Below are 13,022 nucleotides of genomic sequence, written 5' to 3'. Positions count from 1 at the left end.
TTACCTAATTTTTACTAGCATCTGGTAGGCTGTGTACTTTAAATAAATGCAAGGGATCGGAAAAAATTAAAGGTACTATACAAATAATAATAATAATAATAATAATAATAATAATAATAATAATAATAATAATAATAATAATAATAATAATAATTAACAAACCAACAAGTGCACGCAAAGTTGCTTAAACTAGGAGTCAGCTAAATAATCTTGAGGGGCTACGGAAAAAAAAAAAAAAAAACAGTACACAGGTAGCTGACTAAGAGTCCGGGTCGATTTCGTATATAAAAAGTGCGGGGGTGCCTGTGGGTACCTTTTAGGGGTGAAAAAAGCGGTTTTAGTACCTCTTGGGGAGTTCAGCCTCAAAAGGTCCACAGCGGCAGCTTTTGCGGAAAAAAAGGAGATAATGGGTGCTTACCATTTGTCAGAATAAACCGGTTGGGATGACCGTTGAATAATGGTTAGGGTTTTTCCACAATCAGCAAACCAACCGAACGAGATGGCGCTTACCATTTGCAATTCGATTTCTCGTACTTGTTTTCGGCTGATGCGAGACTGGAAACTGGAAAATTTAGCAAATGGTAAGAAATTTCCACCGTTCCGTTCGGAACGGAAAAAGAGGACTACCTCTGGAGGTAGTCTACAATTTCCGAACGGATTTTCCAGAAAATTACTGTTCCATTTGACTTTCAACCGAAATTTCCGAATTTTTTTTTTAATGGTAAGCGTCCAGTGTTCTGTGTTACTACCGTTCTATCATAAATGCCGTTCTCTGATGGGCTACGCTACTCATTATCTATTCTGCGATAGATAGTGAGAAGCGTAGCAATGACGAGCGCTTCTTGGCGTTTTCGAAGTGTCTGTGGAGAGGATTTAGATAAAGTTTTGTACGACTAGTAGATTTATACTAAAACAATTAGATTATTCGCTCTCGATATCTATGCGTGATAGCGCCCTCGTCAACTATCACGCGATAGAAATCTCGAGCTCATAATCTAATTGTTTATTAGAATTGGTTCTTAGTGGTTGGAATAATTTCAAGCCACGCCCACAAAACAGGATCTTGGTACCTCTTAGACACTGTTAGAGGTTCTTTTCAAAATTTCCGCCGAGTACCCCGGTCTTCCTATATGGAAGTCCTCCCCACTCCCCCGCGGTTTGAGGGAAGTCAGCCTACTCAGGTTGCTCGATCTTTTTTTGCCGGCGCAGCCTCGGCACTTCATTCAATTTACATGATGTATATTGTCATCTTGACGTCTGCGAGAACTCCTTGATTTCTGTTGTTCTCTATGTACGTGTGTCCTCAGTCTTTGGAATGTAGCGAGTTACTATTTAATAGAAGTAATGGGGAACTGCCTTGATTGCTTAAACCCACAACCCGAAGTTGAAACTCCTGATCCGGTGAGTGACTCTTTGAATTCGTGAAATAATTTCGGGAATCTTCTTGTTCTATTCATGATTCTTGGAATTGGGCTGCAGTCTAAGGAGAAGAAATTCTCGAAAATGGCGAAGTCTTATTTGCTGAAATTGCTGACATGATTCATACTAAAAATATTGATATAAACAGTGATAAAGGTCAACATCAATTTTTTATGCTCAAGCAAAAACAAAATGCAAAAGTAGAAGAAGGGAGATTGGGGATTCTTTGCTCTAAAAAGGGTGAAATTATAAATCTTGGGTTGAGCTAATGCGGAAGTTTAATTTCTTAACTTCTTAAATTTCGTAGGTTTGTAAACCTGAGGGTATTTTGAGAAACAACAGTCTTAACCGTTCAAAGCAGGGTTATTGGGTCAGTTACTTAACCTTGGGTTAAGAGAATTGAACTCCCGGTCATGATCCCATATCACCAGAGATGTCAACCTTAACAAAAATCTGGGAGATAAATTGCCAATTTTACCCTCTTGACTCTAAAGAAAAAGTTGCAGAAAGTAGAGCTCCGCCAATTCAACCACAAAAATGTGTCAAATATCCAAAATATTTCCCCCCAAAATACCAAAAATCAGAAAATGGGACATACATGTATGCACAACACACGATGGAAATTAAGGCTGGGTGTAATACCATTGAATATACAATGGCTTTCCTGTATTCTGATTGGCTGTATTTTGTATGCTGTGGTATAAACATAAATATTGTGGTATAATAATTGTTACTATTGCCAAAGAAGAGTTGATTGTAATAAAAGGCTTGTCTCTCTCGAAGAACGACCATAAGTTGCCACAAGGTCCCAAGCTTGGTAAAATAATTGTGTTTCTGTCACTAACAAATGTGGCATTTGTCACTGTGGTTCCTAATTTGTTCAGCCTGATTTTAGGAAAAGCCCTCTGCCCTACCAAAACACTACACTGTGACTGATGTTCAGTTTTGTTGAAAGTAAAATGTGCCTCCATAACAGATTTTAACATAGAATGGAAGTGACCAAATTCTCTGTGATCCAGGCTTTTAGCCAGATGGGTGGCCAAGCATCCTGTGGATGGCCACTCGTTAAAGAAAATTAATCATTTTATTTTTCATATTATGCCTTATAAATTGTTCATTTGAGCAGGCTCTATAGCAAAGCCTGTTGTGACCAAATATGCCATGAACTAATTTTGATTAGTATTCAATCTTGTAGGAAACAAGAAGGCGACAACAACAAGAGGCTGCATTAAAACGACAGCAGCAAGTAAGACTGATGATAACTTAGAGTCAATAGAGGTTTTCAATTCAGTACTGTAAAACCAAAACCAAAAGAGTATCACAAAGGCCAGGCAAAACAGATAGAAATAACACAGTGAAACAAATATGAGAACTTGAAGCAGTCGCATACTTTGAGTGCCAAGTGTGGGAACACAGGCACGACCAACTCATGACTAGTTTTTGGTGGCATACATGTCATTGTGTTTCTCTGATTGTGTCGTTCCAGGAAATATTGATGCTCTTCCCAAGGAAGTTTTCTTTCATTTCACCCTCCCACCCCTCTATGGGGTATAACTGGAACTTTTCCTCATGTAATACATTCTATGTAACATAAGTGACAAAATCAAATGGTCCCTCAAAGCATTTGCACTGCCTTTATGAAGTCTCAATTTTTTGCAAGGCTAAGAAATTCTCAGGCTTGCAGTAAAGAAAATGGTCTCACCCTCTCTTGAAGTCTCGAATTTGCCAGTCATCACCTCTACTAATACAAGGACTAAAGAAATCTTGTCTCTTTGTTAGGCTGAGGGCCGTGGTGTTAAGGATCCAGAGAGACTCAAACGACAGCAGAAAAGAAAGGAAGATGCAGAGAAAGAAGCTTTGAAGCAGGGTCCTTCAGATGGAGGATTAAAGGTTCATTATTATATAGTTCAAATCTAATATTCATGCTTATAATTGAAAAGATCACAAGTTTATGATAATAATTATTCCAGATTGGTGTTAACCACTTCTGGTAAACTTTCCCTAAGGTATATCTGGGAGTTAGATAGGCTCCACTTTTCTCAATGTACCTTTTGACCACCTGTCTTTAAAAGGTGAGTCAGAAACAAAGATCTATCTATCCAGACTATTTACTTGGTGATGGTTGCAATAACTGACAATTTCTCTTATATATTTATTATTTATCGATAATAAAATTTTTCTTGCTTATTCATTAAACTTTTCACTTTTATGTGAAATCTACCAATTTCATGCTAGGCAACCAGTGTTAAGTAAAAGTTTGGGATGTATCAGTAAATGGTAAAACCTAAAAAAGACTAACAGTCAAAGTGCACCGCAAGTGATCACATCTTGAGACAAAAATAGAAAAAAAAAGTAACACACTTTTAATGCTACCTTTTGCAAACTTTTCTTAATAACTTTTAGATTTACTTGACTGTGAAGTGCTACTATGATCAAATTTCACCCCTTGATATTTTAGGTTAATCACATTGAATTCTACGAAAGATTAAAGACGCCATTTGCCGTTTACAAATATCTGCATTGGTTCCAGAGATATTGAAGTTTGAAAAATGAGTATAATATGCAAATGAGATGACTGATGACGTCATACACTCAACCAAATATTACATCAAGTATATAAATAGCGCTATCTTGGTCAATTTGCAGCAGAAACCATTGAAACTTGGTAGGCTAATAGTTCTAACTGCAACACACCTATGGCTATAATAATTTCTGTTCCCATGGCAACCCACTCTTTTCCAGTCCCCTTTAGCCTGATTTCAATATTTTAGAGATTTTAAGCTTGGAAAACATTAAACAAGGCCATGAACTCAACCTAACATATTTATATGCTTGCTGGATCATGCAGATGAGGTACCATTGGCAAATATCAATACAGAACATTAAATGTGGTCAGAAAAGCCTTTAATATCTGGAAGTCTGGAACCCAGTATGTTACTATGGTAACAAAAATTGTTAAGCTCATATTGCAGAGCATCTCTAGTGGAATCTTACTGTTAAAAAATCAAACATTTCTGATGCAAATTGACCAAGATATCCTTGTATATTATATTTGATCAAAATTTGGTTGAGTGTATGACGTCATCACTTGGCTGATTTGCATATTTTAAAAACTTGAAAAGAGATATTTGAAAACAGTAAAAAGCATTTTTATTCTTGTACAGACTACTTGTTTATGTCTTAAAATGGTTCAGATTTGAATGATGCAATTTTCGTCATAGTAGCTCTTTAAAACTAAACTTACTTTGGGTGGTTGGTGCATCACCTACATGTTAAACAAATTTCTAAGTTACAAATAAAGGAATAAAACAGTACACATTGTTATTGTAATAATTTCTGTTCAAGTTATGTATTTTTAACATGTCTGTTTTCTTTATCTTCAGTGGACTGTTGGATGAAAGAGCCCTTAGAATTAAGTAGGTAACAAAATTGCCCATGAAGCGTCATTCAAGAATTTTCAAAACCCATAATGATGAAATAGTCATAAATTAATTACATGTACTGTACAAGTGCTTAAATTTGAATAATTGAATTTGGTCAAAAGCGCAGGCCCCCATTTTATTCCTTATCTATTTTGCTCAAATTATAGGTACTTATCAATAATGACAATATTGTTGACTTAATTGCAACTGTGTCAACAAGTATAGTAAAGGGTGAAACCCTCATTCTGTTATTCAGGGACTTGGAAATAAAAGCTTTGCTCAATTGGCATTATTTAAGTGTATTTGACAGTGTGTATTAAATGTAGTTAAATTGATGGCAAACCAGTTTCAAATAACAGTTCTTATTTAAAGAATAAATGGCTCTGGTTAATTGCAGATTTCACACGCTCTGGTTAAAGTTCAAAATTTAAATGTTTTTCTTTTTTAGCAGGAAACATTTCTTGGTTTACTGTTACAATCAAATCACCAGTGTGTTGAACTGTTTCTAAGAGAAAATGATTGTGAAGAGTACAATCAGATTTTAAGGCAAAGTTACCTAGGATTTCAAGTTTTAACCACTCATTCAGGGCCTTGCACAACAAAAAGAACCAAGGAAGCAAAGATCCAAAGAAACATAACCTCTCACAGATATAACTTTGTTACAAAAATAATGGTATCCTAGTCAGTTACTTTATCACTTGTGTCAAAAAGATATCTGGTTTATTTTTTATGCAATATAACAAGAAAAGGAACAAGAAATTAATATCAATTTCCAATTTACACTTAGCTTAATTACAGAAAGTTGATGAATAAAAATTCTGCTAGGGCATAAAGAAAAGTGCTTCTTGTCACATAATGTAGGCAAAAGATGTTCGTATTATAACTTTTAAAAGGACAACTGATAAAATTAAGTTCACTTTAGGTGAAGTGATTCAAATTATTTATTTAGTAATTTTACCATAAAGAGCCGGCAAAAAATGAAGTCTGTAAACTGAAGACTGAGCCAATTAAACTCCGCAGAACATCTGGTTTGTTTCAGTCTACTTTTCTCTGTACTAATCAATTCTCAAAGCTGTGAGTGATATATGTACATTTTACTTTACCTATTAATGAAAACTAGAAGACTATCTTCCCAGTATTTCCTATAAGCATCTAAAGAGATCCTGGAGATTTGATGGTTGAGGGTAAAAACTACCTGTTTTTTTATCAACTACTTATAAAATCAAGTAACGGAAACAGACAAGGAATGTTAAGGGTGTTATTAATACCATTCATACCACTGTATGCCCCCCCCTCATCCCAGTCTTAACGAAAACAATCCTGTGAGCCAGTCTGGAGGCAAAAAAAACTGTCTGGCTCTTCAAACAAATCAATGGTTTAATTATTGCGATTTCGGGATAAATGTGGAGTGATAAGATACATGTATTTATGGACTGTGTACAGCACCAGATAGAAAAATATTCTGCTCTCTGTCATTTCGGTACAGACCTTGCTGTGCTCTGTCTGCATGTGCACCATGACTTGAGTCAAATATTTTTCTTGCTTGGCCCTTTCCACTTGGTAATAAAAATAAATTAATATGTTTTTTATTTACCTGAGCAAGCAAGGTGGCACTATCTTGCCTGGTCAGGATTACCCACTTTGGCTACAAGGAAAAAGTGATTGACCAAGCTTGTTCGGTCAATATGGCTGGATATCGGCCTCTTTCTGTTTTTTTGCATGTTTATGGCTCTCAGCTCAATGTGCAAAAGAAGAACTTGGCCAATATCCAGCCATCTTGACCACATTATTTAAGGATTTGTCAAGGTGGAGTACTGAGTATTTTTTAACTTTTGGTTAATGCTTAAAAAATAGCTCAAACATCAGTGACTCCAAAATTCTTTTAATTTCTAACTCTGTAAAATAATTATTACAACCAATTCATTGAATTCAACTTCATTAAAAAAGTGTACAAAACATCCTTGCATCAATATACTCCATGTCTGCAATTGCAATTATTAATAATTTTACAAGTGTTGCTTATAAGTTAAAATATAGCCACAGGAATAGGGTGACGTATAATTTAATTTAAAACATTGATATTGCACATATTTGCAACTATGCACCTTGTTAACTCACACAGTGAAACCTAAAGCAACCCTGCAAACAATTTTAGATTTAAGGACCTTGCTTGGAGTTTAAATTCTGGTTTACAAAGAATTTTGACCATGGAGTTTTTCAATACGTGTATCAAAAGATGCAACATTAAAATTTTTATCTAAGTGCATGCATTATAGCTGTAGTAACTAGCGAACGCAGATGTATTTCCAGCTGTCGCCTGCCTCCACATGCGAAATGAGCCCTTGCAGGCAATAGCTGTAGTGAACCACATTTATTTTCATCAAAATAGGCCATGTATCATACTTTTGGAGGGCTAAATTAAAATCTCATATTCTGGCCTTAAGAAACTACATATCTTATATATATGTGCCCATTCTATTAGGAAAGCAGTGTACAAAACCGTATGAACATTCAACAATTGAATTTCCAACAAAAAATGAGGACACCAGAAATCTTTTAACAACACCAACCCTGGCTACAAATCTTATTTATAACAATTTGATGTATGAAGAGGGTCATACAGGGGTATTCTCGTGATGCACATGATTAGCTGATTTTATTTTCATGAAACGTGAATTTAAGAAATCCAAGACTTGAAGGTTTTGAGTGACCCATGAAGAACTTACATTACTAACAAATATTCATGATTTTCTTACTCTGTTCAACATCATTTTGGGAAGTGAGTCCTCCAAAAGATTTATTGACTGAAAACATCAGCTGTGACCTGTATAGTAATTATCATAACATCTCATAAGGCATCAGCAACTATCAAGTAACAGAGAGCTTTCCTTGATGAGGGTCATACGGGGCTATTAACAATTTTGCTTTCCTTAAAAACTCTCAAGAGTAAGAGCAGGTTATTAAGAAGGGTACTTCACTTGCTTATTTTCGTGATTCAGAAAAATAAAACTCTGCTATCCGTGATTCGCTATTTTTTCACAACCATGCCAGAGACATTCCCCCCTCTTCCCCCCCCCCCCCCCCCGTGTGACCCTCTATAAAGCATTCAGACATCTCAGAGATAAGCCAATACTACTGACTGTCTCTTAACCAGTGATGAGAATCCTTAAATACTAATTTTTTTATGTAACCTTAACACGACAGAGAACCTGTGATATATCGGGCAAAACAAAAAATGCCAATTTCTTCTCCCCGCTTTCCAAGTAATAAAACAATGTTGAACTGACTGGAGTATTAATTAATAAGGAAACACATGATAATAAAAGGTTATGTTTGTTTATGTCCAAAGTATACTGCAGTCAGTTCCACATGTACAGTAATGTTAATAGTTAATAAAACATCTCAAAGGTGTACTGAAAACCAATGTGCTTCAACAATTTTGTTATTAACATGATCGCAGAAGGTACACAGCAAACTATGACACTGGATCTCATGGCAAGTTATTCTTGAAGTACGAGGACAAAGGAAAAACCCTTTCATGTTGAAGTCATTTCTGTTAGTTGTGTTAGCTGTTGTTGATGACGATGGTGGTGGTGATCACATGACTGGGGTGTTGCTATAGAAATAAAAGATTATATTAAAAAAATAAGTATGAAAGTAATTGAAAATGCCAGGTAGATAGCTAGGTAGGTAGGCAGGCAGGAGAGTTAGGGTAGTTACATGCAGGTACACATGTAGGTAGGTAGGTAGTTACATCATGTACTGTAGGTATATGTTAGAGTTAAGGTCAATAAATATTTGATCTTTAGATAAAAGTGATTTCAACCTAGGTTAATTTATGTCAAAGGGGAAAGGTGAGTGTGGGACCAATAACCAATCAGACCAACAATATGAACAAATTCGCTACAATTACTTGTGTGGCATAGTGGAGATGAAAGTGGACTACAAAGTCAGAGATCAAGTGTTCAAATCTAGCTAAATGAGTACAAAATAATAACAAAAATATCTGGGGAGTTAGGGGGGCTGATATGAGATCTGGCAGGGAAGGGTAGGGTTTGGAGCTAAAGGGGGTGGGTGGTGTGCAAGTTATTTTTTTTTAATGAGCCCCCAAAAAGTGGAAAAAATAAACTGGTTTGAAAAATGTAACTTAGGTTGCAAAAATGATTAAATCTATTTAAATATATCATTTTGACCTAAAAAACAAATTGACCTACAACATGTAGATAGGTAGGTATGCAGCTAGGTAGGCTGTTAATTAGTTTCCCTTGCATAAAACAACTAGGAGAATTGCTGCTCTAACAGGATGAAATAATTTCCACTGCAGGCTGTGGTCAAACACAGTCCTTGTGTTTGATATATTATACTTACAAGTCAAGATTTTTCCAATCTTATTAGGGTCATGTCTGCTGATAAAGTGTTCTAATGTATCCCACCCTCCACCAACTCGCACCATCACATGGTTCCTTAGAATCTGTTAACACATGAAAAACGTATAAACAATGCCTTGAGTGATATACATGTAGTCCATATTTACCAAGAAAGAGGAATAATGTGTCTTGGGCATATTTTTAAAAGAATCTTGCTTTCAGGAGAAGGCAGGAAATGAGGGTGAGAGAGGCAGGAACTGAGAAGCAAAGCCACTCTACATTTTGCTTCTAGTATTTACCTTGACATGAGGGGAAAAAACACAAAAATCACCATTTACTTTATAATCTTGACAGGCTTAACTCTGCTAATGGTCTGATTCTTCAGAAAATGATGAAAACTTTGGCCACTCACACCAGCAATAAAGCTGCCTGCTTCAAACTATTTGGCCACCTTGTAAATAATTATGGCTGTGAAGCCATTTTTGGCATGAAATAACAGGGCATCGAATCTGACAAACAACAATGCACTTACTCTGACAAAGATGTTGATTTTTCCATCCACAATATACCTTCCCTCTTTAATTCTCTCAATTCTCACATTATACATGGCAGCAAGCCTAGCAACCTAAAAAGGAGTTGAAAATAGCTATAAATCATTATGTTTGTCTTGCCTCTATCTTTTCAAGTATTTATTTCAGTTAGGAGGTTATACCTTTTCCAAATAACTAAGAGAACTCACCATACTTTTGATAAGATCCAGCAAACATGATATGTATTTCTGTCCTGTTTCAAAATGTATGTTTGTCTAAGGTGTGACTATTTATATGATCGTGGGTAAGTGAGACAACCCTGTTCCAACCCTTTCTTTTTATATGAGAAAAAGTTGTCTCCATTGGCCAAGTCAAAGTTAACCCTGTATAATTATTCATGACCCTTATTAGCTATTTTGAATTTGCAGTCATCCCTCTTTCTTTGGTGTTTTCATCACTGGGGGCTTTGCCAAGTTAATTTTTACTTACATTTAAATAGATATTTCTGTTTTAAAATCTAAAATCTAGACATTGAATGACACTTGGTATGCCATGGGTCACCCCAAATAGGCAAGCCCTGCAAGGTGTTTTCTATGAGGAAAAGTTGTCCTGCCTACAGGGCTACCCTATCTGCTGAGACGAGAAAAAAAAATGCATCACCAAGTTGTCTCAGGTGGGGGGTTGGGGGGCAAGACAACTCAGGTAAAATCAAGTAAATGGTCATCTAACTTTTTCATTTTCAGACAGGAAGCCAATTAGGTTGACTAATTACAGCAATGATCTAGTTCACGACAGGTTACTTCAGTTGAGTTGTATGAAAACCTGCATGTATGCTGTATGCTGTAGGTGACTTGCTAATTTTTCAGGAACCTAACCATATGGTGCCTTGAATCACAGCAATAACAGCATGAGTTCTGCGTAAATTTAGTAATATTTTCCAATTAAAGATCTAAATTAATTTTATGGTCATAAACAACATTAGGTGTAGCATTGCAATATTGTCAAATTATCATCCTCAGCTAGTATGATAAGTACTTTATCAATAACTTTAAGTCCCCAATAGTTACAAACTGACAGTTAAAAGTGACACTTTGTGTTCAAATGCCATTAGATTTTAAGTGGCCTACATTCCTGTAATATTTGTAACAACAATACTCATGCAGCAATAATGTCCTCGCTTTATAATTGAAAATATGAGCTGCACAAAAAGACAGTTGGAACTCTGCTTTAACCACAGGTGGTGTCCCATTACTGATCTCTGTAAACATTGTAACACGCAACTTTTATTTGTGCATTTACTAGCTGATGTAGTCAGGGAAGAAATATTTACATTCCTTGATTGACATCTAAACTTATAAAATAGAAAGTAAAATATTGATTCATACCTCAGCGTCAATATTGGTTGCTTTCGACACTTTCTTTTCATTTTTGGCTGGTTTTAAACCTGGTTTCTTCTCTTCAGCAGCAATTTCGTCGTCAATTTCTTTCTCCAGCTTGATCAGTTTAGGAGGCTCGATCCCATAGTCTGCAGCCACTCTTGCCACGTCAAGTAAACATAAAAGCACTTCTCTCGGCTGCTTCTGAAGCACCATTCCGTCCGATTCAAATAGGACAGAATCTTGAACTTCGATCTGCCGACACCACTGCAAGAAATGGGCCGCATTGTCCCGTGCAAAGAAAGTCCCAGCTTTGGCATTCTGATGAAATTTCGAGGAGAACGGGGCTAAGGGCTTAACCGATTTCTTCGCTTTTATGCAGTCTTGGGCTGCTTTTTGCACAATCTGGGCTAGTTTACAAACCAGAACACCGTTTTCTAAACAGTCCAGGATATTTTCTGCTGTAATTTCTTCTTGTAAAACCCTCGACAACCATTCTGCTACATCTTCCTTCAACGGCAGCAAATCCTGTTCAGACCGCTCGGCAATTTTCGCTGTGAAATCCAGCTGATCTTTTCCTTCTTCTGCCATGCTTACTCCAAGCAATTACCTGTTCTCCTTGTTATCAAGAAGGTGAATAGGATTATTTATATTAACCAAAGTTTACAATGCCTGCTCGGGTCTAATTTGGTCCGTGATGTAAACAGACGGATTGATCTATTGCAGTGTTTAACTTGTAGCAGCACTTGACATGGCATCACAATTCGTTAATGGGCGCTAAAAACTGAAATTAAAAACGCGGACAGATGAACACATATCACTTCCGTTGCTAAAACTGCTCTCTTACAATGTTATTGCAACAGGAAAATGTAAATTCAAGATAAAATTTTAGTTTCAGCGATGACAACACTCTTTTGGCGGGAAATCGCGGGCTCTGCAACAAAGTTGACCAATCAGGTATCGCTCTTGAAATCAAACAGCAGGAATGGAGCTGCGACCCTGGAACACCGGAACAGATGCCCTATGCCCTTCCATAGTTTTTTCCCTTCATTTATGCCATGGAAATTTACGTATATTTCTTCCCTACTGTATTAAAAAAACAATCGAAGGTCGAATTATTTTCTGATCGGGTTACAAACTTGTTACAAAAGATTTTGAATTAGTGACTGGTATAAAAAGTAAACTTATTTGCCTTATTTTATTGGTTATTGGCCGAAATCCATATTTAATATCATCGCCGGGTTCAGGTCAGGTTTTGAATGAACGTCCCTGATGTGTACTCGAGTGCATATGGCTCCACCCCGCGCAGGTTGTTCGAAAATACTTGACAGCTAGTTACTATTCTGTGAGCAGACAAAAATCAAATTTCCTCGAAGGCATGGCAAAATTACGAAAATACTTGACACATCTATGACTTTTAAGAGCTTGCTCAGCTTTTCATATTACTTTCGTCGCAAGTATATATCACGCATCACATGAACTTTTTTTTTTTTTTCTGCTGGTTATTCAGATCAAAGATGAATATAATCATTTTAAACAAAATGAAATCAAGCTGCGAAGGAGATAAATTATTGCAACAGTAATAACGTGTGTATTAAAACTACGGAAGCCAGTATAACGCCGGTTGATATATCATTTTGCATTCATACACGTAACCCTGATGGGAGCCGAGAGAGTTCACTCACCTAATTTGTTGTGATAGACTGAGTGCCTCAGTTTCAACACTGAGATGACCTGTATATATCTGAATTGCCGATAGAACCGAAACACTTTATCAGTCTTAGTACCTTCATTCCTCAACTGATTTTTATCTATTATCCCTTCCAAGAATCTTACAGACTGTAAAATATATCGGGAACTCAGCAGAACTCTATTGGACTTCTGTCAGAAATCAGATCTTAGGTGGAA

The 13,022-nt window shown here is 36.3% G+C and overlaps 2 protein-coding genes across 2 annotated transcripts; one reads left to right on the top strand and one right to left on the bottom strand.

Moving 5' to 3' along the window:
* Positions 1-1,207: 1,207 nt before the first annotated feature.
* LOC110052822 (small VCP/p97-interacting protein-like) lies at positions 1,208-5,868 on the top strand. Its single transcript, XM_020759006.2, has 4 exons — positions 1,208-1,401; positions 2,615-2,665; positions 3,199-3,309; positions 4,803-5,868. The coding sequence occupies exons 1-4, from the start codon at positions 1,345-1,347 to the stop codon at positions 4,815-4,817; spliced, it is 234 nt and encodes a 77-aa protein (XP_020614665.1). The 5' UTR covers positions 1,208-1,344; the 3' UTR covers positions 4,818-5,868.
* Positions 5,869-7,915: 2,047 nt separating this feature from the next.
* On the bottom strand, positions 7,916-12,036 carry LOC110052821 (growth arrest-specific protein 2-like). Its single transcript, XM_020759005.2, has 4 exons — positions 11,124-12,036; positions 9,741-9,833; positions 9,210-9,312; positions 7,916-8,457 (listed from the first exon to the last, which is right to left on the bottom strand). Exons 1-4 carry the CDS (start codon positions 11,703-11,705, stop codon positions 8,378-8,380), a joined length of 858 nt encoding a protein of 285 aa, XP_020614664.1. The 5' UTR covers positions 11,706-12,036; the 3' UTR covers positions 7,916-8,377.
* Positions 12,037-13,022: the final 986 nt, after the last annotated feature.

The sequence above is a fragment of the Orbicella faveolata genome, unplaced genomic scaffold, assembly GCF_042242905.1.
Source record: "Orbicella faveolata isolate gen_17 unplaced genomic scaffold, um_ofav_v1 contig_1, whole genome shotgun sequence".
Taxonomy (NCBI): Eukaryota; Metazoa; Cnidaria; class Anthozoa; order Scleractinia; family Merulinidae; genus Orbicella; species Orbicella faveolata.
Note: the sequence above shows the minus strand (reverse complement) of the source record. Positions and strands in the feature narration are given on the sequence as shown.